Source organism: Protobothrops mucrosquamatus, unplaced genomic scaffold (assembly GCF_001527695.2).
Source record: "Protobothrops mucrosquamatus isolate PMUCROS unplaced genomic scaffold, P.Mucros_1.0 scaffold_155, whole genome shotgun sequence".
NCBI classification, from domain to species: Eukaryota; Metazoa; Chordata; class Lepidosauria; order Squamata; family Viperidae; genus Protobothrops; species Protobothrops mucrosquamatus.
Window position 1 is genome coordinate 1,032,875 of NW_015386231.1, and position 25,766 is coordinate 1,058,640.

At 42.7% G+C, this 25,766-nt stretch overlaps 1 protein-coding gene across 1 annotated transcript; it reads right to left on the reverse strand.

Moving 5' to 3' along the window:
* Positions 1-1,014: 1,014 nt before the first annotated feature.
* AAAS (aladin WD repeat nucleoporin) lies at positions 1,015-25,766 on the reverse strand. Its single transcript, XM_015820690.1, has 17 exons — positions 25,608-25,766; positions 24,441-24,567; positions 22,041-22,168; positions 19,590-19,696; positions 18,781-18,872; positions 18,458-18,504; positions 17,866-17,964; positions 15,115-15,258; positions 12,918-13,038; positions 12,310-12,434; positions 12,083-12,143; positions 10,812-10,902; positions 9,780-9,873; positions 9,205-9,272; positions 5,928-6,003; positions 3,266-3,350; positions 1,015-1,357 (listed from the first exon to the last, which is right to left on the reverse strand). Exons 1-17 carry the CDS (start codon positions 25,679-25,681, stop codon positions 1,214-1,216), a joined length of 1,683 nt encoding a protein of 560 aa, XP_015676176.1. The 5' UTR covers positions 25,682-25,766; the 3' UTR covers positions 1,015-1,213.

The window sequence follows — 25,766 nt, forward strand, 5'->3', positions numbered from 1 at the left end:
TCAGAGATGTGGGTTTTTTTTTGGTACTTAACATTAACTTCTCCTCACTAACACTCATTCCCAGGTAATTTTCACGATCAAGAAACATGTTGTTCTGCAGGAATTTGCTCATTTTAACAGCTCAGAGTAAGTTACCAGCAAACTTCCAACCTAATCCATTCTTTTTAGAAACTTTTTTTTAAAAAATGAAAGATGAAACCAAGAGCCCAAGAATAAGAGGATCAAATCTCCCCTTATTTTCACAAATACTTGCTTTGTCGGGAAAATTAAAATCGCCCATGCACACACAAATATCTTACATACACTCATTTGGGTGTATGAGAGGTACACATTTCAATTTCATTTACAAATACGTGTTAAAATATTCATGAAGTTACTCAAGCACCCTCACCCCACAATACACTCTCCTGTAACATTTCGATGGGACTGACCAGGTTCACGTTTGGTGATGAGTATCTTACTCTGTTTTGATTCATTAAAATGCCTATTTGCGCATGGCCCAAAGCCAATGGCTAATTTTACTCATCTGGTTTACATCTTGTGTTAATCCACAGGAAGACACATGATACCAACTACGGTTTACACACCACAGTGCATGGGTTCGTGCATATGGCCAAGCCAAAACTGAATAAACACTCAACTTACTGCAATGAGTTCTTTAGCCAAACAGTGGTGGGACAACTTGGCATCTACCCAATTTTAACGACCACTTCAATCCAGGACGAATGGCAAAATCTGTCAGAGTCATAGTTCAAACTATTTCAAGGAACAACAAATTGTCTTTTTTTCCTTCTTACCTCCAGGAAATGAAGTTCACTAATCCCCAGAGCAACACAAAATATTGGGGAAAGCCCTCGCCAGGCAGCCAGCGAAAAACATGCTCAGCAAAATTACAGTTAATCTCTCAATTAGACAAAATAAGCTTGTAGAGAGGATTATTTGACTTTCAGGGAAAAGAACAGTAGGCCAGAACAGGATCTTGAACTAATGTGTTTAATTATTTTTTTTGCCCTAAATACAACTACAACATCGTCCATTTCAGGAAAGCAGGCAGTCATTCCTCAGGTCCAATTTCTACCGCAGACCATATAATCCACGCCCAGCTCATGGAGGAAACACAGACAAAATCAAATCTCAGTCCCAGATCTCCCCAAAGCTGATGGAGACAGACGTTGGGAGCCCTGCAGGGCAAAGTCCTAGCAGAGTTGACCCTTCAGAGTTCTGAAAACAGTGGCTGCTCCCGGGTGCTGCTCCAGCTGCCCAAGGGCACGAGAGGATTTTGCCCAGAACTAAACGAAGGAAACTGAGCAGTCACAAAGAAGAAAGGCACATGGCTGATACTTCCGTTTGACCAGCACTGTGAAAGAAAAGACACAAGCATCAAACCAAAGGCAAGAAGCAAAGCATTCCTGTTTGCTCAAGAGGTCCTGGGCAATCACAGATGGTTTCTCTCTTCTTGCTGGGAAAGATCCCAGGTCACGGAGCATCACACCTCGTCTAAAGCAGAAATGTGTCCAGCAAGCCAACATTGGAAAGATGAACGAGCGGGCGTGCTGTGCATGATGTTGGACTCTTCTGTTAGGCTCAACTGGCTTTGGCTTATTGGCTTTATTGCTTTTGCTTTTATTATGTATGTGTTTTGCTCTTGGCTGTAAGCTGTCCAGAGTTTGGTTTAAGATGGGCAGCTATATTTTTTAGTGTACTTATGTATTTTAAATCAATGAATAGACTTGCTTGTGGAATGTGGCTAAAGAACCTGAAAGTTGATTCTCTGGCCTGATTGCATATATCCTTTCTTTCTATTGATTTGATAACCATTATGAAGCCTTTTCCTTTCCTGGCATCTGATTTTCGCCTCTATTTTCTTATCCATATCTTGACAGCGAGACGGGCAGCATATAAATTTAATAAATAAAAAATATCAGGTGGAATGGGGAGAAGACACAAAAAAGCACAATCGCGCAATTTAAAATGGACTGAAAACAGGTTCTCTTAATATTACATTGTGAATACAGCCTATCAATCCTTTTCTTCCCCAGCACTAAATGTACATTCGTACCCCTGTGACTGCGATAGATAAAGGTTTCCCCAAGGCTAGGACTTTTAAGTTCCCTTCATCTGTCCAAATCCCCACCTCCGCAGTTCCCATCTCTCTCCGGAATATAAACTGGAAGGAATTGCTGAGGCCGCTATATTTTGACTGACAGGTCTAATATTCAATGATCATACATGTTGACTGGGTTCCACAGCCAGATCATTCCAGCACCGGTAATTTTGCACGTCTGCATTAGTTGTTGCAATTTTCTCCTTCTTCGCCTTAAAAATTTTCAATTTTGTAGTAACTTTTTGAAGATATCTGGGGGCCATAGCTGAACTTGGTGTTACCCTGTAGTTTCAGGCCAGGCAGTAGAGAACTGAGTTTAAAAGCACACTAAATAAATAAATAAATAAATAACCTCTTTCCAAAGTGGCAATACGTCTAAATAAATGATTTATGTTGAAATAGGGACTGATCTCCTTTTAGTCAGAGTAATATACTTTCTTACATAAAATAAATATAAAACTTTGGCACAGGAGTCAAGTATGCCTCATATTTCATTTCAGCTTTTAGAAGTCTGGAAACAATATCTTAAGGGCTTCAAAACTTGCTTTTAAAAATTAATAATCTCGGGACTCTTTTCAGTTTCTAATTGTATATGTAACCCAGGACAGAATCATGCAACACGCACAAAATCCAAACAAATCCCTAAGTCAGATTCCAAATATATCAATCTATGCAATTCAGAAAAACAAAACAATCACTGAGCATCAGAGTAATATCTAAGCCAAATTACATGAGGCTACAAAGCAACCCGCCCCATTTGGATCTGGAGATAATTTTACACTAATCCTTACTATGTTGATTGCGAAGAGCCCGGCTGTTGAGTAAAATATATCCCTTTAAATTTTCACCTAGGATATTCTAGAATAGACAAGAGGAATCTTACAATTACTCCAGAGGAATTGTAATACCCATCCAGAGAGACTGTTGTTAATGCTGTGTGAAATGTGGATAAGACAGCAAATAAGCCAACGTTATATTTTATGGGTTTTAGGATATCTGGTGACAGCAAAACCGTCCCTTTCCTTGGTCAGCTTAGCCCTCTTATGGCATTTAGAAAACACAGATTCAAGTAGCACCAGCAACTGCAAAGGCAGCTACAGTTCTTGCCAGCTGGCTCAGGCATTCTTCACAGATCTCTCAGTACATGGCGGTTGAACTTACCACTGTCAGAAGGGCTCCCTTCTTAAAGCAAGGATGAAAAGTGACCAGCTGTGGCTGAACCCCATCTTCACCCTGTAAGAAACCACTAGAAGTGGTAGAAGAAAGATACTGCATATTACAACAAGGATACCCAAAGGCTGTTTAAGAGTACTTGGAGGCTTGCAGTCTGGGACCCACAGCACACATCAATCTTGACAAACTTGAACAACAATCTAACAAAATGAGTTTCAATGTGGAGAAAAGCAAAGTTTTACATCTAGGCAGGAAAAATCAAAGGTACAAGTACAGATTGGGTGAGACCTGGCTTAAAAACAGTAACTGTGAGAGGGACCTTGGAGTCCTAGAGTGGACAATCACTTAACCATGAGCCAGCAGTGTGCAGCAGCAGCCAAAAAAGCCAATACAATCATGGGTTGTATAAACAGAGGCATAGAATCAAGATCATGTGAAGTATTAGTACCACTTTATAAAACCCTAGTAAGACCACACCTGGAATGCTGCAGCCAGTTTTGGTCACATCACAAAAAAGATGTTGAGAGTTTGGGAAAAAATTCAGAGAAGAGCAATTAAAATCATCCAAGGCCTGGAGACTAAAACATACAAAGAACGGCTGCAGGGTTTGGCTAGTCTAAAGAAAAAAATAGGGGAGACATGATAGCAGTATTCCAGTATTTGAGGGGGTCAAACTATTCTCCAAAGCACCAGATGGAAGGATGAGAAACAATGGTTGGAAACTGATCAAAGAGAGAAGCAAACTGGAATTAAGGAGAAACTTCCTGACAGTGAGGACAATTAACCAGTGGAACAGCTTGCCTCCAGAAATCATGGGCGCTCCATCGCTGGAGATTTTTAAGAAGAGGCTAGACAATCACTTGTCTGAGATGGTATAGGTTCTTCTGCTTGAGCAGGAGGCTGGACTAGAAGACCTCCAAGATCCCTTCCAGTTCTCTTCTCTATTCTATTCTATTCTATTCTATTCTATTCTATTCTATTCTATTCTATTCTATTCTATTAATCTAATTTAAATTCTAATTCTATTCATTCTAAATACTTATTCCCTGGCCTAGCGGTGTCTAATACTCCTTATCTAATATCCCAAGGGTGCTACCTCTCCTGCTTCTTTGACTTAAATAAAGAGTGAGCAACTTGTTGCCTAGTGCAGGGGTCCCCAACCTGTGGGCTGTTGCCTACTGGCCACTGGCTTGCAGAACAGGCCGGCCATTTGTGCACACTCATCCCCACTCAGGCTAGCGCCACCGTCGCTACACAAACGGGATGCTGTGGAACAAAAACAGGGTGGTGCAAGTGCCCGCACGGCAAAAAACAGAGCGGTGCTAGCCCATGTCACGCTAGCACCGCCCCGTTTGCGTTGCGTGTGCTTGTGGCACCGTTTGTATGTATGCACGCGTAAAATGGTTCCGCCTCCCTTTCTCTCCGGTCCACCAACCAAGAAAGGTTGGAGACCTCTGGCCTAGTGGACATCTCCTAGCAATATTTCCCAGTGTTCAAGCTGTCTGGAGTTACAGAAAATTGTAATTCAGCAACATATGAAGGGCCAAAGAGACCTCACCTCTTAGTCTAGACTCGTGGGTTCCTCAATCCAAGTCTTATCTACCATACAGTAGCCCTCAACTTACAATCATTTCTTTGGGGACGATTCGAAGCTATGACGGCACTGTCAAAACACAATGTACGACCGTTTTTCACTTGTGACCACTGCAGCATCCCCATGGTCACAGGATCAAAATCCAGACGCTTGGCAACTGACTCGTTTTTGTGACGGTTGCAGTGTCCCAGGGTCACGTGATCAACTTTTGTGACCTTCTGACAAGCAAAGTTGATGGGGAAGCCAGATTCACTTAACCTCTGGGTTACTAACTTAACTGCAGAGATTCATTTAACATCTGTGGCAAGAAAGGTCGTAAAATGGGGCAAAACTTGCTTAACTGCCTTACTTAGCAATGGAAATTTTGGTCGCGAGTCGAGGACCACCTGTATTTATTAAGAGGAACATGACCTGGAATTTAAGCCAAAACTTCCAAAGATTGACAGGAAAACAGAAAGAACCTCCCTCATCTGCCTCCCTTCCATAACCACAATAGTTTGAAGAGGACCCTTCCCTTCAAAACTATATAAAGAAGGAAAAAAACAATCTAGATTCTGTTTATAGATAAGAAATGGCTTAGGGCAGTGGTGGCGAACATATGGCATGGGTGCCAGAGGCGGCACTTGGAGCCCTCTCTGTGGGCACACGTGCTGTTGCCCCAGCCTCGCCTCCCCCACGACCTCCTCTCTAGCAGCCCCCCTGAAGGAGAGTCGCCCCTGAGCGTTGTCCATGCGGAGCAGCGCAGCCAAGGACATGGCAGCCAGGCAGCGTAGACAAGACTCTGCCCTCACACCCCATTGTGCACAGTTGATGTTGCAGGGCGCGGGGAGAGGGTATGGCTGCCATAGTGCTGCTGAGCTGCCTGGGCGATCTGTGGCGGGCCCTGGAGGCGGTCAGTGGTCCTGCGGGCAGGTGGTGCGGGGGATGGGTGGAGCGAGGGCGGGACGGGGTGGAGCAGGGGCGGGGCCAGTTTTTGGGCACTCGGTCTCTAAAAGGTTCACCATCACTGGCTTAGGGAATCCATTTCCAGATAAAGAGGGACAGGACAATACAAACCAGGGCAGAAGTTCAAACACAGGGTTATTGCGGGTCCGAAACACTGCAATGATAGTCTTGGAGGCATCCGAATTCCCTGCAGGGAAAAAAACACACATAAGAAGTAGGGAACTTTGCAAAGCACTTCATGTATGTAAACTGTAGGCAAAATGTGACAGCCAGACGTGTTTTCCAAACCGACGGCATCGCCTAAAACAGCTGAAGGTGGGATGGACTTTGTGCTCATATTCCTAGATCTTCCTGCCATGGGCTTTCCAACCATGTCCATGAGATTTTGGGCGTCATCTATAAAATAGGGAGACTTAGCTCAGCAACCTACGAACTTCCCTTGGCTTCCCCAATGACTTTCACATGAGTGCGGTGCACTGGGCAACCATTCGTAAATGCAAACAAGTTGTAGATTTTGGTCACGTGACTGCAAAGGGCTGGGATGGCTGGAACTTTGAGGGCCAGTCATAACCACTCTGTCAACGCTGCTAACATCGGATGTTTTTGCTTTGACAACAGATGGAGATGCAACCGTTTTCTTCTTATGTTTTACTCTTAGAGTTAGAGTTAGATGATGCTGGGGGGAGGAATGTGCATGAGAGTTTAGCTAGACATAACAATACTGTACCTAGTGTGAGAACCAAGGTTATTGAAATAAGAGATGATAAGAATTGGCTGGGCTGGAGAATTGGAGGGGAAGCCTGCATTTCAAACTAATTGGAAAATATGATTTATGACTGTTAATTGGAGGAGGGAATTGTGCTTTGATACTATGTGCTCAGGGGAGGGGAACTCAGTTTTTGGCTTCGACTATGTAAGTGCCGATGCTATGCTACTCAAATAAAGATTCTTTAAGGTAAACAATGTCTCGAAGTTCTTTGAAGAGTTTTATGTGTCGGAACCATGACATACTCTTTGTTCAGCACCATCGTTGCTGACAAATGGTTGCAGATCGAGACTACCTATACTGACACTTTTAACATTTGGGTTGGAGAAAGCTCCTGAGAATACAATCGACAGCCAGGAAAACAAATCAATTGATCATCAAACCAGCCAATCCAGAATTCTCCCTTGAGGCTGAAATGACCAGGCTTAAGTTATCCTACTCTGGACGTATTATATCAGAAGAATTAGCTCTCTGTAGAAGTCTCTAATGCAGGAAAAGATGGAAAAGAGACAAGCAAGACCAGCAGCAAGGGGGATGGACTCAGTTATAGTGGAGCATCTGAAGGACCGTCCCAAAGATGCTTTTTCAAGAGGCAACTGGACTTTGTTTTTCTTTGAAGATGTCTAGCTTCTCATCCAAGAAGCTTCCTCAGCTCTTAGCTCTTCTTGGATGAGAAGTAAAATGTCTTCAAAGAAAAACAGGAAAGTCCAGTTGCCTCTTTGGGACAACCATGACCTAGACGACCGAGAATCTCCACAGATATCTGAAGGACCAGATTAGGGACAAATCATCATGGAGAAAAATCTACGTGGTTGCTGTAAGTTGACATTAACTTGATGGCCTGTTTAAATATTGCTCCTCTCATCTTATGGAAATATATTTGAAGGAAAATGCAGTTTTAAAGGACAATTTGTACCAAGCTTTTAGAACAGTACAAGCTAGCATATAAGAGCCTTTCCTCTTGGTTACTGCACAAAAAAGGCCTGAGCTGGGAGGAATTATCTAACTGGTTGACAGCCGTATGTAATCAGTGTGGTTGTTGGTCCTTGACAGCACAATCCTATGCACACTGTCAGGGGAATAACTCTCAAGAAACCAACTGGGATTCCTTGCAATAAATATCCTTGGGATTGCCCTGCCAAATCTTTCCGTATCTGAAAAAACATAAAGCAACTTCAACGTGCATGTGAGAAAGCAGAACATAAGTTTACTCAGATGCAGAAGAAACTGTTTCTAGTTCTTTCTCAGCCAAGACATTTCTCCTATACCAGGGGTCGGCAACCTTGGCTCTTCTATGACTCGTGGACTTTAACTCCCAGAATTCCTGAGCCAGCATGGCTCAGCTTGGAAACCTCTCCCTTTCCCCTCAGCATGGCTGGCTCAGGAATTCTGGGAGTTGAAGTCCACGAGTCATAAAAGAGCCAAGGTTGTCTACCCCTGTCCTATACCATTTCCCAACTGTTATTAGATTTATAGGGCCGCCCAACTCACTGTGGCTCTGGGTGGTGTTCAACAAAAATACGAACAATAAACCAAAAGAACCATAACATTAAAGCATGCCCGATATATAAAATAGCTACTGCTCATGTTCTCCTAGATTCCTCAGAGCTTAGAGAAGAGTTGTCTTATTTGGCAGAGTGTTTCAAAAATCGTGAAGAAAGAGGCAGCCCTCAGCTTTAAGAGAGAAGGCTAGCATCTTTTTAAAACACATTTTGTTTCTGAGGCACAGCAAGGTAGCCACTTCATACTTACAATACCCTTCCCCTCATTTCCACAAAGAGGGTGAAATAGAGGGCTGAGGGTCACTTCAGTCCTCAAGCAGGATGCACCATTCCCAAATACAACAGATTAACATATGATATGTACTTTTATAAAGCAGGAAGTGGGAATTCTTTCATCCGTGTCCTTTTTTCCAAATATATAATCTTGAAACTGACGGGGTCAGTTTGGGCGAATGCCTCAGCCTTTATAGAACTGCGGGTAAACTGTGGGAAGGGAAAAGGATTGCACGTTCCATTTGAAGCTCTCTGGAGGAAAGGCAGAATGTGAAATGCAGAAGGAATAAAGAAGCAAAAGCCCACATAATGTACGGAAAGTGTCATAACATTCTGAATTATCCACACAGCAACGTACTTAACATATTTCGAGGGTTTTATCTGAGGAGTGCAAGAATGCCAGCATCCTAAGAAGATCACTAAATTCATCCTCGTTTCGAATAATTTTAAGGCATTTTTTTTCCCCTTTCCTTTTTGGGTTTGGTAATATCCTTCTTTTTTGCCTGGAGATGTAACATATAAAAATGTCCTTTAAAATGCACACAAAGCGCACCGTTATGTTATAACTCGTGGGTTTTTGAAGCTTTCTGGGCTTTCTGCTTGACTGTATCCAGGAGAGGCAGAGGAGGCTGTTATGGCTGGTTGTACAAATCGCCTGCATTCACTTTCAGAGACGAAAGACAAACCTTTCTGGAAACAACACCCCAATGGGGTTTTTTTACAAAATGCTGCTATCTAGGGAAGGTCTCAGAATTGGGCAAGGGCATGTTTGATAAACGCATCCACCACCCTTGCCCTCCATTTCCCCCAGCCTCCCTCCCCATGGTTTCAAAGAAGCAGGCTTCACCTTGAATGACCACCGCAAGCCTCTCCCCGCTTGGATCCCAAACCATGGACTGCACTTCCCCTCCAATCCTGGAACACAGGGAGAGAGGACGTGAAGCAGAAACACAACGCTTAAAACGTTAACGGTCAACGACGAGCATTCGAACTTTGCTGCAACAGGAAGAGAAAAGAGTTGGGAGTCCAGAATAGAGGATGACTTTCTTGACAGTTAAAATGTCAACAGCAGGAAGGCCAGTTGCTTTAAAACCCTACTTATTAAGGGTTTTATTAATGGCATGTTAATAGGGGGGAAACGACCTTTAAAAAAAAATCTTAGTTCATTCTATAAACATGTATTATTACTGTATTAAATTTATCTGCAGCCCGTCTCGAGGTTTAAGGAGCTATACAATCTGGCTCCAGGGTTTCGTAATTGCTGGAAACCCTATTTAGAAAAATCTTTGACTCCCACCCAAACCCAGTTCTCTACGCTTCCAGCAACCAACGTTATCAATGCTCCAGAGCAATCACAAGAATGTTGAAGGCTAGAAACATTCAACCAAATTCCACGTAGACGCGGTGTTCCCTTTCTCTCACCTCTCCTCCCCGTAGAGAGTCTCGAACGTGGTCTCTGAAAGATCTGCCACAATGGAAGCTGTTTTAGACCCACCGACCTGCCTTTGCTGCTCTCCTGAAATATTGGAAGTTGAGAGAGAAACCAATCAATAGGAGGATATAGGTAGAAAGTAGTTTTACATCCAAATCAGATTCCCTGTTTGTTTCTCCCGTCGTTGATTACTTTCTGCCAGCAGTTCTTCCAGATTCTACTTTGCTTGTTATCTGTGTTCATTGAATAACCAAGTATCATGCAGAATAATCAAATCTGCGCATTAAACAAATATGAAGTCATATTATGCAAGACTGTCAAGGTAATAATTTAACAGCTAACCAGCTTGTATAATGTGAGATGTATGATGTAATGATGGGTATGACTCAGCAGGGTCTACGTCCCTTTAAGAGCCAGTTGGGACTGTGTCTCTTTAAAAGCTCTGTATAAAAGAGATGTGTTCTGTCTTTCTTTCATTTTCCTGCTGTGACTGCTGTGTGTTGGAGACTGCTGTATTAACACGTGTGTGTATATTGTTCCTAGTGTATGATATTGTAGATCAGGGATGTCAAACTCGCAACGTCACGTGACGTCGCGCAACGTATCGGGCCAGTTTTGCCATTGCCGGCAATGGGGTGGGCGTGGCTTCAGTATGATGAAACCGGCCTGCAGGCCGGCAGTTTGACACCCCTGTTGTAGATAGTGTAAAATAAACCACCATTAAATATAGACCACTGTTTACTGTGTTTACTCCTGGGTTATCTCAGCGCAATAAGACTGTACATGCTCTGACAAAGACACTAAAGCCAACTCCATGGACCAGTCAAAAATTTATTCAATAGCATTTCTTCTCTGCTCCAATGCACTGGATACGCAAGAAAGAATCGCCAAAGAACATCGCCCAACAACCTCAACCTCCACTTCATTAAAGAGACCAAGATGCAAGCATGCTGCCTAAAACTATTTTTTTTCATGCTGCAAAAATGGAGAAGCCATTATTAGTGTCACAACTGCACACTCACCACTATATTCCAAGAAAGATAAGGAATAGATCACAGATTCCCCCTGGACAGTGAACAGCAAACGGCTGCCATCTGGACTCCAGCAAGCAGTCTGTGACCAGACAGAGAAAATGGAAAAACCAATCCACTTTTGATGCAGGTAAAACAAAAGGACCAGAATTCTTTGCTAAACAGAGGTTCGATTGCTGAGATTTTGCTGTGTTTCTTCATATTCCTGCGACAGAATTTGACCAGGCTAGGTAACACGATCAGTCCATGGATGGGTGGAGTTTGCTAGCTGAAACAATACCCTAATCAAGGAACCGTCAAGGAAAAATAGACATCACAACCAAGATTGACAGTCCAAGTCAGCAAACTCCACTTTCCCTCATGTTGATCTGGTTACTTGGCTTGGTAATAAAAACATCTTAAAAAAAAAAAAAAGTTTGGTGAACCCCAAGAATCCAACAGTTCAACCTTAAGACACATATATTCTTTGGTTTTGGAGCAATTAAGCTACTGTAACTCCATTCTACAGGAAGGCGTGTTTGAAAGCTATTCAGAGACCAGTTTTTACAAAAACTGCCCCTATCATAAAACACCCTCTGGTCGCTCTGTTGGCTAAGCTGGCTGTCTGCATCCAATTCAAAATGCTGATTTGACCAATAAAGTCCTTTAGAGCAGGGGTCCTCAACCTTGGCAACTTTAAGACTTGTGGACTTTAACTCCCAGAATTCCTCAGCCAGCAAAGCTGGCTGAGGAATTCTGGGAGTTGAAGTCCACAAGTCTTAAAGTTGCCAAGATTGGAGACCCCTGCTTTAGAGAGCTTGGCTCCAGGACCATCTTAAGAATAATCTCCCTCCAGTGGAATCTGCCAGACCTATGGAAGGGGATGCTAAGAATCCCGTCCCCGGAGGTACATCTATTTATTAGTGTTTTGCAAGGCAGGAAAGAGTATGAATAAATGAACAAATGATCGGTTCGTTACAGTCACAAGCAAATTCCGAATAGAAATTCAGTTCCTGAATGGAAAGACTATGCAATTAAATTGGGTTTTGATAACTGATTTTGGTGGGGGAGTTCCCCCCCCCCAAGATTTTACACTGACCAGGCAGCTATGTCTTTGACTGTGTACTATTGCTGAGCTGCATTCCGTTATTATTTTTGAGCGATTATTTTTGTCTTTCCCTTCGTAAACCACCCTAAATAAGATGAACTGGGAAGTCCCGCATTTTATTTTATTTTTTTGTAAATCAGTAAGAACCCTTCACCATCTCGTTTTCCCAACATACCCGGCAAGGGCCTTTGATAGTCGGCCATTTCTCGTACGTCCACATCTGAACCTCCCACACTCTGCAACAAGACGGACAAAAAGTCGGTAAAACGAAATGGAAGCTGCTTCGGGAGCACCTTTCAGATCGAAGAGAGCAACGGTGTTCACTGTTCTTGCCCACCGTCCACTACTCCACTAAAGAAAGAGGACTGATCTTCGATGGCTGGTTTCAAGACTTCTGCTCACCTGAAGACTGCCGAAGGTGTCGCTGCTAGCACCTTGCTGCCATCAGGTGACCAAGCCAGGTACGTGACCCCGCCTCCTCCAAACCATTGCAACTGGATACAGTTTTCGGTGGAAACGTCCCATACCTGGCGGCACAAGGTCAAAAGAAGAGAATCTATTGTGGAAGGATTCTTCCAGCTGGACTCTTCTAGCAGCCCTCACTTCAAAATAAAACACCACTGATAAAAGAGTCTGATGGGAGAAAAATTAACATCGTGCTACCCTGGAGACCTTCTGAGAAGACTGCCCAAAACAATGGCCCCCAAACACTTTGACCATTCCAGGACCTCCGTTGCCCGAGAGAACCAGACTTGCAAAAAGGCATTGACTACAGAGCAATGTCGGTGGCTCTACTCGCCACAGCTTTTATCCTGCCTCTTGTTGTTCTAAAACCAGGACTGGGGAACGATGGCCCTTTGGTGACTTGTGGACTTCAACTCCCAGAATTCCTGAGCCAGCCATGTTCAGGAATTCTGGGTGTTAAAAAAAAAGTCCAGAAGCCACAAAGGGGCCATCGTTCCCCACCTCTCTTCTATGCTGTAATAGCAGTAACAGCACAACATACTTACAAGCATGGCTGTATCAACAGGTGAGGCTGACAAAAGCAATCCTCCGCTGGGAGCCCAAGCCAGGCTGGTGATGGGACTGTGGCCAGGATGGCTGAGCACTTGAGCACAGCCAGAGGAAGGCCTGCAGGAAACGGAGACACACATCACAGGAAGCCCGTCATGTCATTTCTTTCGATGTTCATTGTCGTCTTAGGAAAACCCACGCAGCGAGCCACAATTAAGCCAGAAGTCAGTGTGTTGTGTGAGCCCACCCAGTTGCTTCTCCAGATATGAGCACATACTCTAACAAAATAACACTGGGTATAATTTTTTTAAAAAAAAAATTAAATCCCACAGAAATGAATTTGGTGTTGTATTGCATAACGGCAGCAAGGTTATTGGTTGCTCAATATTGGAAGAAGAATGCATTACCTACTATGGACGATTGGAGATTAAAGGTGTCGTATTTTGCAGAGATGGCAAAGATTTCTGTATATTTGAAAGATCAATCTCAAGAAAAATTTATTTTGGTTTGGAGAAGATGGATAGATTATATTCAGAGAAAGTATGAAGTGAATAAATATTATATAGCTTTTGAGTAGATTTTATATCGTTTTTATTTATTTATTATATTATACATATTTTATATTTATCTCAAGTTGGTATTTTTTTTATTAGAGTTAAAGTATGTTAATATTTGATTGTTTTATGTTTGGGTAGTTTTATTTAGATCTGGGATGACATGTGCATAACCCTGTATTCGGTTCTGGGAAGTCCAGGGGGGGGGAGGGGATCAAAGATGTAAATTTTGGTATATTAAAATGTTATAGTGGAATAATGTATTTGAAGAAGATGAGATGCTTGGCTGGCGCCCCCAAACTGTATCCGAAGGATGAGGAAAGGAAGGAGGTGGGATGTGTAGGGTAGTTGAGAGGAGGAAGGAGAGAGGTGTAGGTAGGAGAAGAGAGAGGAGGGAAGTAGGTAGGAAGGGTGAAAGAGAGGGTGGACGTAGGCAGGGGGGCTGCTGAGCATCTTGGAATAGACATTTAATATGGGTTTTTTTTTCTTGTTTATTAATGTATACCATATTTGTAACTTGTTTATTTGAAAATCAATAAAAAAATTGAATAAAAAAATAACACTGGGTAGTTAAGGCTGAGCAGCAGTGTGAATCTGAAGGTCAGAAGGGGCTTAAGAGCTACATAGCACCACTCAGCTCTCCTTAACCCCAAAAAATGTGTCTTTTTCTACGGTTGCATTGCCACTGTGGATGACAAGTGTGCAATGCTGGGGAAAAAACCATGGCTGCCTTAAGGGACTGCAGAGAGGTGTTGTGACTGCAACCTTGTAGGCTCCAAAGCACCTTTTCCCTTTGAGTCCGAAGCCCTGAACAGCCCTTCTGCAGATGTTCCCTGTGCCAGCCAGGGTACATCAGTACATCTATCATCCAGTGCTGCAGAATTCACCACATCCCCATTATCAGAAATGAGCAATATGTGCCGCTAAGTAGCCGCCTGATGACCAAACATCAGAGAGGTTGAGCAGCACTGTTAATATTTGGGATGGAGGCAAGCACTTAGCAGCCTGAAATATTTGGATCCCAGCCTTCAACAAAAATAACTGCCAGATCAATAGAAAGGTATCGTCTCTGTTCAGAAGCTTGCGATATCAAGAGACAACAGTAAATAGATGACACACCGAAGAAAATAAGGATATTAAAATAAGGTATCTGAAAGCCACAAAGATATTCATGCACTGCCACTATCTGCTGGAAGGCTGCCTACGTCCTTGAGAGGAGACCCAGAACTTGCTATAAGACTTCTTGGAGGGGACCAGGGTGGGGGGTGGGAGATGGGGGGAATGGTAGCTTTCCTTTCTTTGTCTCCAATTCGCAGAAGTTGAATGGAGTACAGGGACCTTCATTTTTCTTGCACTCTTTATTTAGATCATATACTTGGGAGAAGGGACACGTGATATATGACACGCAGTTTGGAAATGGGAAAAGGTACATGGAGGAATGGGGGAAAGCTGTAAACAGGGAAGAGATTTAGAATATACTAAAAGAAAAAGAGCTGGGCTGCGTGAAGGTCTTTTCAGTCTCACGCATCTGAAATCTAATAATCATTTTCTTCAAACAATAGCAATGAAATGGCAATTGTGACTTGCTGACTAACGTGGTCTGCCATCACTGATTTATCCACGAGATCTGACTGGTTACCTGGTAGAGAGGGAAGTGGGATCCAGGTGCCAGATCAACACACAGCTATGGCACCCCACTGCCAGAATGGATGCACACAGCGGCTTCCAGGCCATCAAAGCCACGTTTCTTTGCAAGCGATGCTTCAGGATTGGGACTATAGTACTGGAGAAGAAAACCCAAACAAAGACATAAAGCAGATTATCAGTGAAATGATCCTAAGGAATTGATGTAGGCTACCCTGTGTGCTCAAACATCCTTAAAATGACACGACAAGAAAACAAAGCAGGATTTGTCCTTTGTTGCTCCAAAGTGAAAGACAAAGGAAGTTTTCAATTATAGAAAGGTAAATTTCAGTTGCATGTTGGAAGAAACATCCTAGCAGAAAACAAGGCAGGCTCCCCTTCCTGAAGGTGTTCAAGACGATGCTACAGGAATATTCTTTTATTAAGCAGAGGGCTGGATTAATGGCCCTTTCAATTCCTAAGATTCCGATCAGTAGGTCAGAAGTTATATTTCTACACACAAGTCCAAGAATAAAAAAATGACTTTTATTTATGTAGATTTCCATACAGAACAAGTAAGCAAGTGGTTTGACAATTGGTTTTCTGTAAGCAAGTGGTTTGACAATTGGTTTTCTGTAAGCAAGTGGTTTGACAATTGGTTTTCTGCAGGTTTTGAACCATTTCTACTGGATGATCACCAGGAGATGGCTGAGATCCCTCACAAGATAAGACTTTGGTTTGGCCTTATTTATTACAGAATATTAATATTTTAATGTTGGCTACTTGCTGGTTGGGCATAAAGCCAACAGCTTTCCTAAAGAAAAACATTACAGTGCAAGTATAATAATGATCAAATACTAAAAATAATCTTTAAAAGCCAAGTAAAAAAGAAGAGTCTCAATAACTACAAAAATTAATGAGCCACTTGGGAGGGCAGGGGATTAGTTATACCCTTGGAAGGAAGGGTATAGTTTGAGGGCCCAGGGGAAAAAATCTTCTTCTCTTGCAAACTTCCACAAAGAAGAATAGAGGTAGTCCTCGAGTTACGAGTGTAATGGAGCCTGCTGATTCCACTCGTAACTCAAAAACTCGTAGAGTGAATCTCATACTTCGAACGAGATCACTCCCTTGCTCGTTAAAATGCACACGGCTCGTTAAGCGAACATGAGGTATCTCAGGGTGGGGGAAGGCCATGGAGGGCTTAGTGATGGAACAGGCCCCAAGGCCTCCCAGACCCACTAAGATACTGCATGCTTCCCCCTCCCTTCCTGCCGCACCGGATTCACCTGGAAAAGATCTGTGTCCTCGCTGCCGCACAGATCTGAGGCCGGGAGATGCTTCTGCACCACCCCCCCCCCCATGGCCCAATCCAGGCTCTGGAGGCCTTTTCCAGGTTGCTGCCACCCTGATCTAAGGCCGGGGAACGCTTCTGCACCCCCCCCCATGGCTCAATCCGGGCTCTGAAGGGGTTTTCCAGGCCCAATTGGGCCACGGGGAGGCTGTGAAAGTATTCCCTAGCCTTAGAGCTGGGCCGCAGTGGCCTGGAAAAGGCCTCCGGAACCCGGATCGGGCACAGGGGGGCACGCAGAAGCGTCCCCTGGCCTCAGATCTGGGCCGCAGTGGCCTGGAAAAGGCCTCCGGATCCCCAATCCAGCCTCCGGAGGCACGTGGAAGCGTCCCCCAGCTTTGGTTCTGTTCTCTGTTGCAGAGAACAAAGGCCTAAAGTACCATGAGATCACGCGAGATCAGTAGCATGAGATTTCGCCCCATTGATCTCACGTTACTTTAGGCCTCCATTCTCTGCAAAGGCCTGGAGCAGCCAAGAAAGTGAAGGATCTCGATCTTCGCAAGGTGAGTACTGAAGGCCTGGTGCCTAAGGAGACCCGGGGCTGGGGTGGGGAGGGAGGGAAAAACCAGGGTGAATGTTGCAGAGCCTCTGCAGTCGCTTGTAAGGGTGAACAACTGCCATGGTGCCGTAATATTCGTAACTTGCTCGTAAGCACTAGGGGGCGCTCATCACGTAACTTTGAAGGAGCGTTAAGTGAACGCTCGTAACTCGGGGATTACCTGTACTCTCAAGCAGATCCTCCCTGTATATTTTAACTAGGCAGGTCCATATGAGAACGTCTTCACTTCTTGACAAGAATACGCAAAACCACTTGAAACAGGCACAAAAGTGGGCAAAGAATACATTTACAGGGTGGCCAACCTTTCGTCTATGATCTCCTTATCCCCCTCTGCCCATAAATTTTGGTGGGGGGACCAGCTTGTTTTCAAGCAAACCTAGTTTGTTCTTATACACAGCTCCCATTACTATTTCTCATCTCAAGATCCAATAATCCAACTATAGTGGTACCTCAGTACTCATCCTTAGTTGGTTCCAGGAGGAGCAATGAGTATCAAAAACAAGAGTCCTAAACAAATTTTCCCCTATAAGGAAGAATGTTGTGAGACCCAAGGCAGCCAACATCGACAAGTTCTAGCTTGTGCATTGAGTACCACACAAACAATGAGTACTGGCACAAAAATTTCACATCAAAACGTGTTGAGTACCAAATTTGATAAGTTTCAAAGCAGTTGAGTACCAAGCTACCACTGTATTTCTTTTCCTTGACCTGTGCTAATCAACTCTTAAGTAAACTCTTGAATAGAACTACCACCCTGGAGAGTTCAAGCTTTCTAAATGTCTGTCATATGCCATGTCCATTGCCACTGGCTTCAGTCTGTTCAGAGTAATGCTCTACCCTAGGCCAATTAGGTCCCTTACCTGTTGGTATTGTAAACATGGATGGAGTCATCCAGAAGGGCCACTGCAAATTTGTTGGTATGAGGATGCCACGCAAAAGCACGGATTGAGCAGCCTGCCCTGTGTGTAAGCAAGACAAGGCACATCAAAAAATATCATTGGGCTTGTTTCCATCTAAAAGTCAAGTGGGATTTAAAAATTAGAAGCTACACAGTTGGGGCTGGTTGGCTGCATGCCACAGAAAAAATGAAAACTAGGTGATTCTGAAGAGACATGTCAGAAAGGCAATTACTTCAGAAAACATTTGAATATGAAGGAAACATTTTACTTTGCATTTATGATTAGCCACAGAACGAATGCCTGCTATTCTAGGGTTAACTGATACTGTAAAAAATATGAGTTTTAACCAAACTAATATGCATTCAGAAACACGATTAAGGACTCTGCAGATTATCTAGTAAATCAGACTTCTATACACAGTAAAGAATATGTATCATGTTGATAAAACACGTCAATTTCAGGTTTAAAGCAGATCAACTGGATCCCCCCCTCCAATAGGGGAGATGGTTCAGACTCTTGGTTGCTGGACACATGCAAACCACCCAGGACTCACCAATCCACAGCCTGGGAGAATTTGGCTATTATATCCTCGCTTGGCAGCTTTGAGAAAGAAGAAACAGCAATGTTAATACTTCCCTGGAAGCCACGTAAGAGTGGCCATATTTGAATACACAGGAGAAACTGGCTAAATGGAGAAGGAAAGGTTCCCTCCGTGAAATTGAAAGAATACATAGCTAGCATAGGCTACGTTATCATAGCAATTGGCATCTCAACCAATTGCAACGCCATGTGATCCCAGTATGGACTGGCATGGTTCCCAGTCCTTAATTGCCCTGGCCCTTCTGTTCTACTCGAGTTGCGTTATGCAAACCTCACCGACAAATGGGGAAAGAAGGAGCCATGGAGGGAGGATATCCAACAGCAGAGTGCTAATGCACATCGAGATCCGGATTTCATCCATTGCAGAGCTGAAAGATAACACAGATTGTCCTCATAACTTATAACCAGTTGTTTAATGGCAAAAGAATGCCCATTTGAGAGAGTGGATTTAGATTCATGACCGCAAGATTGCTTAACAACTGCTATAAAAAGATGGCTGGAAAAATTGGGCCTGGTGATGTGGTTTCTCGACTTATGACCACGATGATTTATGACTGGAATTCCGGTCCCAATTGATGTCGTAAGTCGAGAACTAGCTGTACAGAAGATACAAAGTGTGCCAACTCTAAAAATGTACATGTTTTTAAAAAATGACCTTAATAGGCTGGATCAATTTTCTTTTCTCATGCTTATATCTTATCTTCAAAAAAAACCTGTCTTCGTTTTCAGCAAGAGTAACATTTGAGAATGTTATAGCCTTGCCAGAAGAAAAAAAATGTCTCCTCTTATCTGGGAGATGGCATATCATTCTTCCAGGAAGCTTTGGGAGGGGCGCCCATGAGAAATCTATCAGGAAATAATATCCTTCTAGTGAGCCAATTTAATCAAATCAATCCCGAGGATGAATGGGGCCAGCGAATATCACAGCTACATCACTCCTACATCCTTATTTGGTCTTATTATTGCACCAATCACCATCTCCTAAATTTCTAGAAAAACGTAATTTTTGGGAGAGAGCTAAGAAAATATTTTCCTATCCATTCCTCAACTGGTCAAGCTGTACTGTACAATTCTTAATACACTACCTAGCTCCTTTGAGGATTCCACCCAAGACTGCCGATTCGTTCCCTGGTCCTCTTCCTCTTCTGCGTTTGCAAGTTCTTCAAGCACACCAGCCACCCCAATATCACGCCTAAATAAAATATAAACGTGTGAAAGCTGCTATGAGGGAGCAGGACTATGTTCCGTGTGCCATTGGAAAAGTAATTTGATGTGCATCAAAGCAACTCCAGATTTTTGCGATCCTGGCTTTTCCATTTCATCTTCTCTAATGAGAAGCTTCAGTGTTCTTCTGTGACCCAGCATCATGGTTTTTATTCCCTATCCTCCAGGTTCACTGATCACCCAAGTAGTATTCTCCTCAGTCACCAAAGTCAAGTCTCTTGTAAAAAAAATCTACATTTGGAAGCCAAGTCTTCTTCATGTTACGCAACTCAGCCAGATAATTTCCCCACTTACTCTTCTGTAAGAATAGCAGAGGAAAGCTGTGCTATTTTGTCATCACCAGCCTGGGCCTGGGAAAACATACCAAGAACTGGGAAAAGACCAAGCACAGCTGCCATAATGTTATCCTGGTTCTCCACCTATGAAATGCTGGGGAATGCAGGCATTCTCTGTGTGTAATGTATACGTGTCCTTAGTGCCAAGAGAGAGGGAAGAACATGACTAATTCTGGATTTTCTTGTCACTACCATAACAACCATCTAGCAAAGAACTATAGCTTAGCAGGCCATTCTCTAACTGCTTCTTAGGCATAAGTTTGACCGAAGATACCAGGTTGATGCTGTGGGAGATAAAAATATAGCCCCCTCCTCATATAATGAGATGAGGCTGGAGCAAGCCTGAGATAGGCCCCACAGTAGTGATTTAAAACAAAGCTTTAATTTGAACTTTATGTTGTTTTCACAATACGGACGTATTATTTGTAATCTGCTGAGCTTTGTGCAATATATATTGCAAAGTAGGTAGTTCTATATATATATTTGGAACATGAGTATTGTAATCGTAGGAAAAGAGGAACTGAAAGTAGTTGATGGATGCGGGTTCCAATGTACACGGGTATATGTGGAAAGTTATGTTCAGAAGTCAGCGGATCATCTGACTACATTCTTAGAATGAGAAAGGGTATAAAGGGTTGGGACTGGACCTGATGGATTTGCCATTGGCCTCTAGCTGTCCTTTTGGAATCTGCTATACCATATGGTCCTCATTGCAATGGGTTGTTAATGTAAGTGATGTTATGTTATTATGCTTGCTATGTTCCAAATTGTTAGCAAAATAAACCTCTGAATCTTAAAGTAAGAATTATTGTTTTGTGCTGCTGTCTCTTGTCTTTTTCATTGGGTTTTTCCACGACAATGCCAATCAAAAGGATGGGTTATGCAGAGAATATTTATCTGTATTATTAGCCCATTTACTGTCTAAAATAAGAAATATCTGTCATGGCTCCGATAGATGAGACCATTTAAAAGAACTTCAAGGCAAGAATTTCTTCCTTAAAGAACACTTTTTTTTTGGCTACAATGTAATGGCACATACAAAGGTGAACCCAAAACTAAATTCCCCTCCACTTGGTTACAAAGTTGCAAGTTTCACTTCCCACCCCAAATTGCTGTCATAAATCACATTCACCAATTGTTAGAAAACACGGGCACTCCTCCCGGATGCTCCAGACCACCAAAATGTTATCAGCAATGACCTTGGTTCCCATACATGTGAACTGTTTTGGCTAACTGAGAACTACACCCACCCACCCCTCCTTCTTCTAACTAAATATGTGGCAACGAAGACAAAATGAAAATGGGTTCAGTTCGGTTTGTCACAGCGTTGACAATATCCTTTTCAGCCTCAACTCTACAGATGCAGTTCTCTTAACTGCTTTTAAGATATGTTATGAACATTAAATGACTCTATTTAAAACTGAGAACCACCACCATGTAAGTTGGACGAGGACATGAAAACATGAAGGCAGAAGACTTCTAGGTTTAAATAACAAATCTGATCCAGCCACTAGATCAGACTGGTCATCCTAAGAATTTGCTGCCACTTTTAATCTATTTAGCCTGTCCTTCTTTTCTCTACCAATGCTTTTCTCCTCTGATTTAGATACCGAAAGTGAGAAATTCATGAAAAAAAGAAAACAGCAGAGAGAGAAATCCCTGGAGGGAAAAGACCTGGCGTTCCTCTTATAGTTCTTCAACTGAGAACTGGGAGCCAGCACTTGTCTTAAAATTGAGGACACTCTGTGTGGAAACACGTAGCTCAGGCATGATCATCCTAACCCAGGGGTAGGCCACCTTGGTTCTTTTATGACTCGTGGACTTCAACTCCCAGAATGCCTGAGCCAGCCATGCTGAGGGGAAAGGGGTAGGTTTCCAAGCTGAGCCATGCTGGCTCAAGAATTCTGGGAGTTGAAGTCCACGAGTCATAAAAGAGCCAAGGTTGCCTACTCCTGTCCTAACCCAATCCCAACTTACCAGGCTCTGATGCACCTCTTCCAGAGTGACTCCCGGTGATGAATGAAGGCCGGCTTGGTGCTGTGTTCCAGGCGACTGAAAGCTTTCAAGTTTTCTTTGGGAAGGGTGGGGGTGGGAAGACTTTCCATCTGCACAATTATCCAGATAATTAAAAAGGAAGTAAAATTCCCTGACCAGAATTATTTGTACAAAAAAAAAAAAAAAGTTGGATAGCAGGACAACCAAGGTTCCAGTTTCACTTCAGTTTATAGGCAGCAGGACAGTATTCCGATTTTTTCTGATTTTTTTTATTAGCCAACAGGTACTGATCAGAATTCAGAATATAGAAAGTGTTTTTTCCTTCCCTCCACACCTCAAACAGTCCAGGCAGCACATACAGAGATTAAAAAAAAACTAGAAATAAAGCTTCTGGTTAAAGGCATATAGAGCTTTATGTGTGGTCTTTCCCTGAAACTAGCAGAAACATTACTTAAACATTATGTAAAATAAGTCACAGAATGAAAGATTTTCTTGGAAAAGAATTTGTTTTTGTTGGTCAAATGTAAACAAGCCTAGCCCATTGCCTTCTGTTATTTTGTCTCCTTCCCTGTATTTGAACACTCCTTTTCAAGTTCACACTAGACTTGCTCAATCAGTATTTCTGAAGACCTTCTGATGGAGGTTAGCCAACCCCCTTCAAAAAATCACACACAGGTAGTTCACAACTTACAACCGCAACTGCACCCCAAATTTCCTTTGCTAAGTAAGGCCGTTGTCAAGCCAGTTGTGTCTCATTTTATGATCTTTTTGCCACAGATGTTAAGAGAATCACTACAGTTGTTAAGTGAATCATGTGGTCATTAAATGGATCTGGATTTCCTCCCCATTGATTTTACTTGTCAGAAGCCTGTTGGGAAGATAACAAATGGCAATCATAGGATCCCAGGACAGTGCAGCTGTCATAAATACATGCCAGTTGCCAAGTTCCTGGATTTTGATCGTGTGACCGTGGGAACACTGCAAAGGCTGTAAATGTAAAAACCAGTCATGTCGCTTTTTTCAGTCCTGTTGTAACTTTGAACAGTCACTAAATAATATAATAATAATAATAATAATAATAATAATAATAATAATAGTAATAGTAGTAGTAGTAGTAGTAATAATAATAATAATAATAATAATAATAATAATAATAATAATAATAATAATAAAAAAGTTGGAAGAGACCTTGGAGGTCATCTAGTCCAACCCCCTGCTCAGGCAGGAAACCTTATACCATTTCAGACAAATGGCTGTCCAATCTCTTCTTAAAAACTTCCAGTGTTGGAGCATTCACCGCTTCTGGAGGCAGGTTGTTCCACTGGTTAATTGTTCTAACTGTCAGGAAGTTTCTCCTTAGTTCTAGGTTGCTTCTCTCCTTGATTAGTTTCCATCTGTTGCTTCTTGTCCTGCCTTCAGGTGCATTGGAGAATAGCTTGACTCCCTCTTCTTTGTGGCAGCCCCTGAGATATTGGAATGCTGCTATCATGTCCCCCCTCGTCCTTCTCTTCATTAAACTAGACATACCCAATTCCAGCAGCCGTTCCTTGTATGTTTTAGCCTCCAGTCCCCTAATCATCTTTGTTGCTCTTCTCTGTACTCTTTCTAGAGTCTCAACATCTTTTTTACATCGTGGTGACCAAAACTGGATGCAGTGTTGCAAATGTGGCCTTACCAAGGCATTGTAAAGTGGTATTAACACTTCACGTGATCTTGATTCTATCCTTCTGTTAATGCAGCCTAACATTGTGTTGGCTTTTTTGGCAGCTGCAGCACACTGCTGGCTCATATCCAAGTGATTGTCCATTAGGACTCCATGATTCCTCTCACAGTTGCTACTATTGAGCAAGGTATGAATGGTTGTTAAGTCGAGGACTACCTGTACTGCTTTTAAGCAATTCTTCTGCCCTTCCTAATTTGTATTTATATTCTGAGGCTAATTCCTACCACATTATTTTTCTCAAATCGCTGTAGATAAAGGCTACCTACCAGAGGTAAGCAGCAAGAATCCAGGCAACCCCTTAGAAGGCAGCAAAGACCTTTCTCCATTATACTGCTGCCATTTAGTGGATGTCTGGATTTTTGCAATTCAGATCCGATAGCCCTGCTAGAAATATTTAAGCCAATCCAACAAGGAGCTGAAGTATTAATCCACTAATGGCAGACTCCAGTGGATTTCATCTGCCTGAAAGAATTAGTGATAAACTAATCCTTTCAGGCAGATGAAAGAAAAGTTCAGCTTGTTTCCCTCCCTTATTTTATTGTACTCATCCTAAAGAATCAAGTTAAGTATCCATCTGACCATTACATTTTTGGAAGGCTTCCTATTATTAAGACAGGATGGAAGCTGATTTCTTTCTATGGTCGGAAACTATGACTTACCTGACTTTGGAAAGTAAGTGGAAGCTTCTCATAGCTACGGCCAAAAACCAGGGCATTGTTGAATTCGTAAAGGGTGATGTCTCCTGGAGGAGGTGGAGGTGGAAAGAGTGCTAGGGAACACATCTTTCTGGTCATTGAGGAAAAAGCAAAAAGGAGGAAAGGAGACTCCTTAAAGCACGCCACGCTGGAGGTTTCATGCAAAGTAATTGCACACTGCTAGACACAGTGCTACTGACTTCTCCAGAGAGGCCAGCAGCAAGTTTTAGCCCCTACTTCATTACAAATAATTTAGGCAGAGTGAGTAAAAGCTTTGCAAAATTGCTCCTCTCATAATTTATGACTTTGACTGGTGAATAGCAATAAGAATCAGAAAAGAAAATTAAAAGGAAAATAAATAATATAGTGAAGGATAATAAGCTGACAAAAACAGCACCTATGCATAATCAAGGCTGGCAATAACAACATACTGTACACTCACATGGAAAAACAGGCTCATCTACTGTTCTGATCCAACACACAGAAACCAGGTATTTACAATTCTACAGAAATTTAATAGGATTCATATCATCTTAAGAATCTGGGGGTACTTATGACCCGGATTTGAAGTTTTGACCGTTGCCTCGCCTCCCCCCAACATTTCCTTCTGATTTTCAGCAAACCACATCCACAGCAAACCATGGGTTAGTTTAATGACCACCACAAAAAAGCTCTTAAAATCAAGTTGGCCGTGTGACCGACCGGCTTTATGGCCCTCACAAGCTACGACCATGATGGACGAGTTCCATTACAATCGTAACTCAAAGATCGCCTGCATCAAAGGTATGACATAATGCATCACTGAATGTTGCATTTACAACTGCAAATCATTTTATTAAAAACCTGATGCAAAAAAATTCAAAGTAATGAACAATTCATTCCGTTTTTTTTAATTCAATCCTCATGTGTTGAGCTCTCAAGAAAACAGCAGCAGGGTATGACATCCCTTTTTAAATAGCTCATTGGTTCAGACCCTCAGTAACACAATGGTGACAAATTGGTCCCCTAAAGTCAGTTTATTTCCATGTAAATAGGCACAGAATTAGGCACAAGATACTTCTAAAGAAATATCTAACGGGTTAGTGGAGGAGGAAGCTAATTGCTCATTGCCCAAAGCATGCCATTCAATACCTGTTGCTGGGGGTTGGCGACAGAGGGAGAGATGGATGGCTCTCATGTCCTGCTGGTGAGCCTCCAGAAGGCATCTGGCTGACCGTTGCAAAATACAGAGTGCTGGATTAGATGGACTTTTGTTCCAATGCAGGGATTTTCTGAAACGTGGCCTTGAGC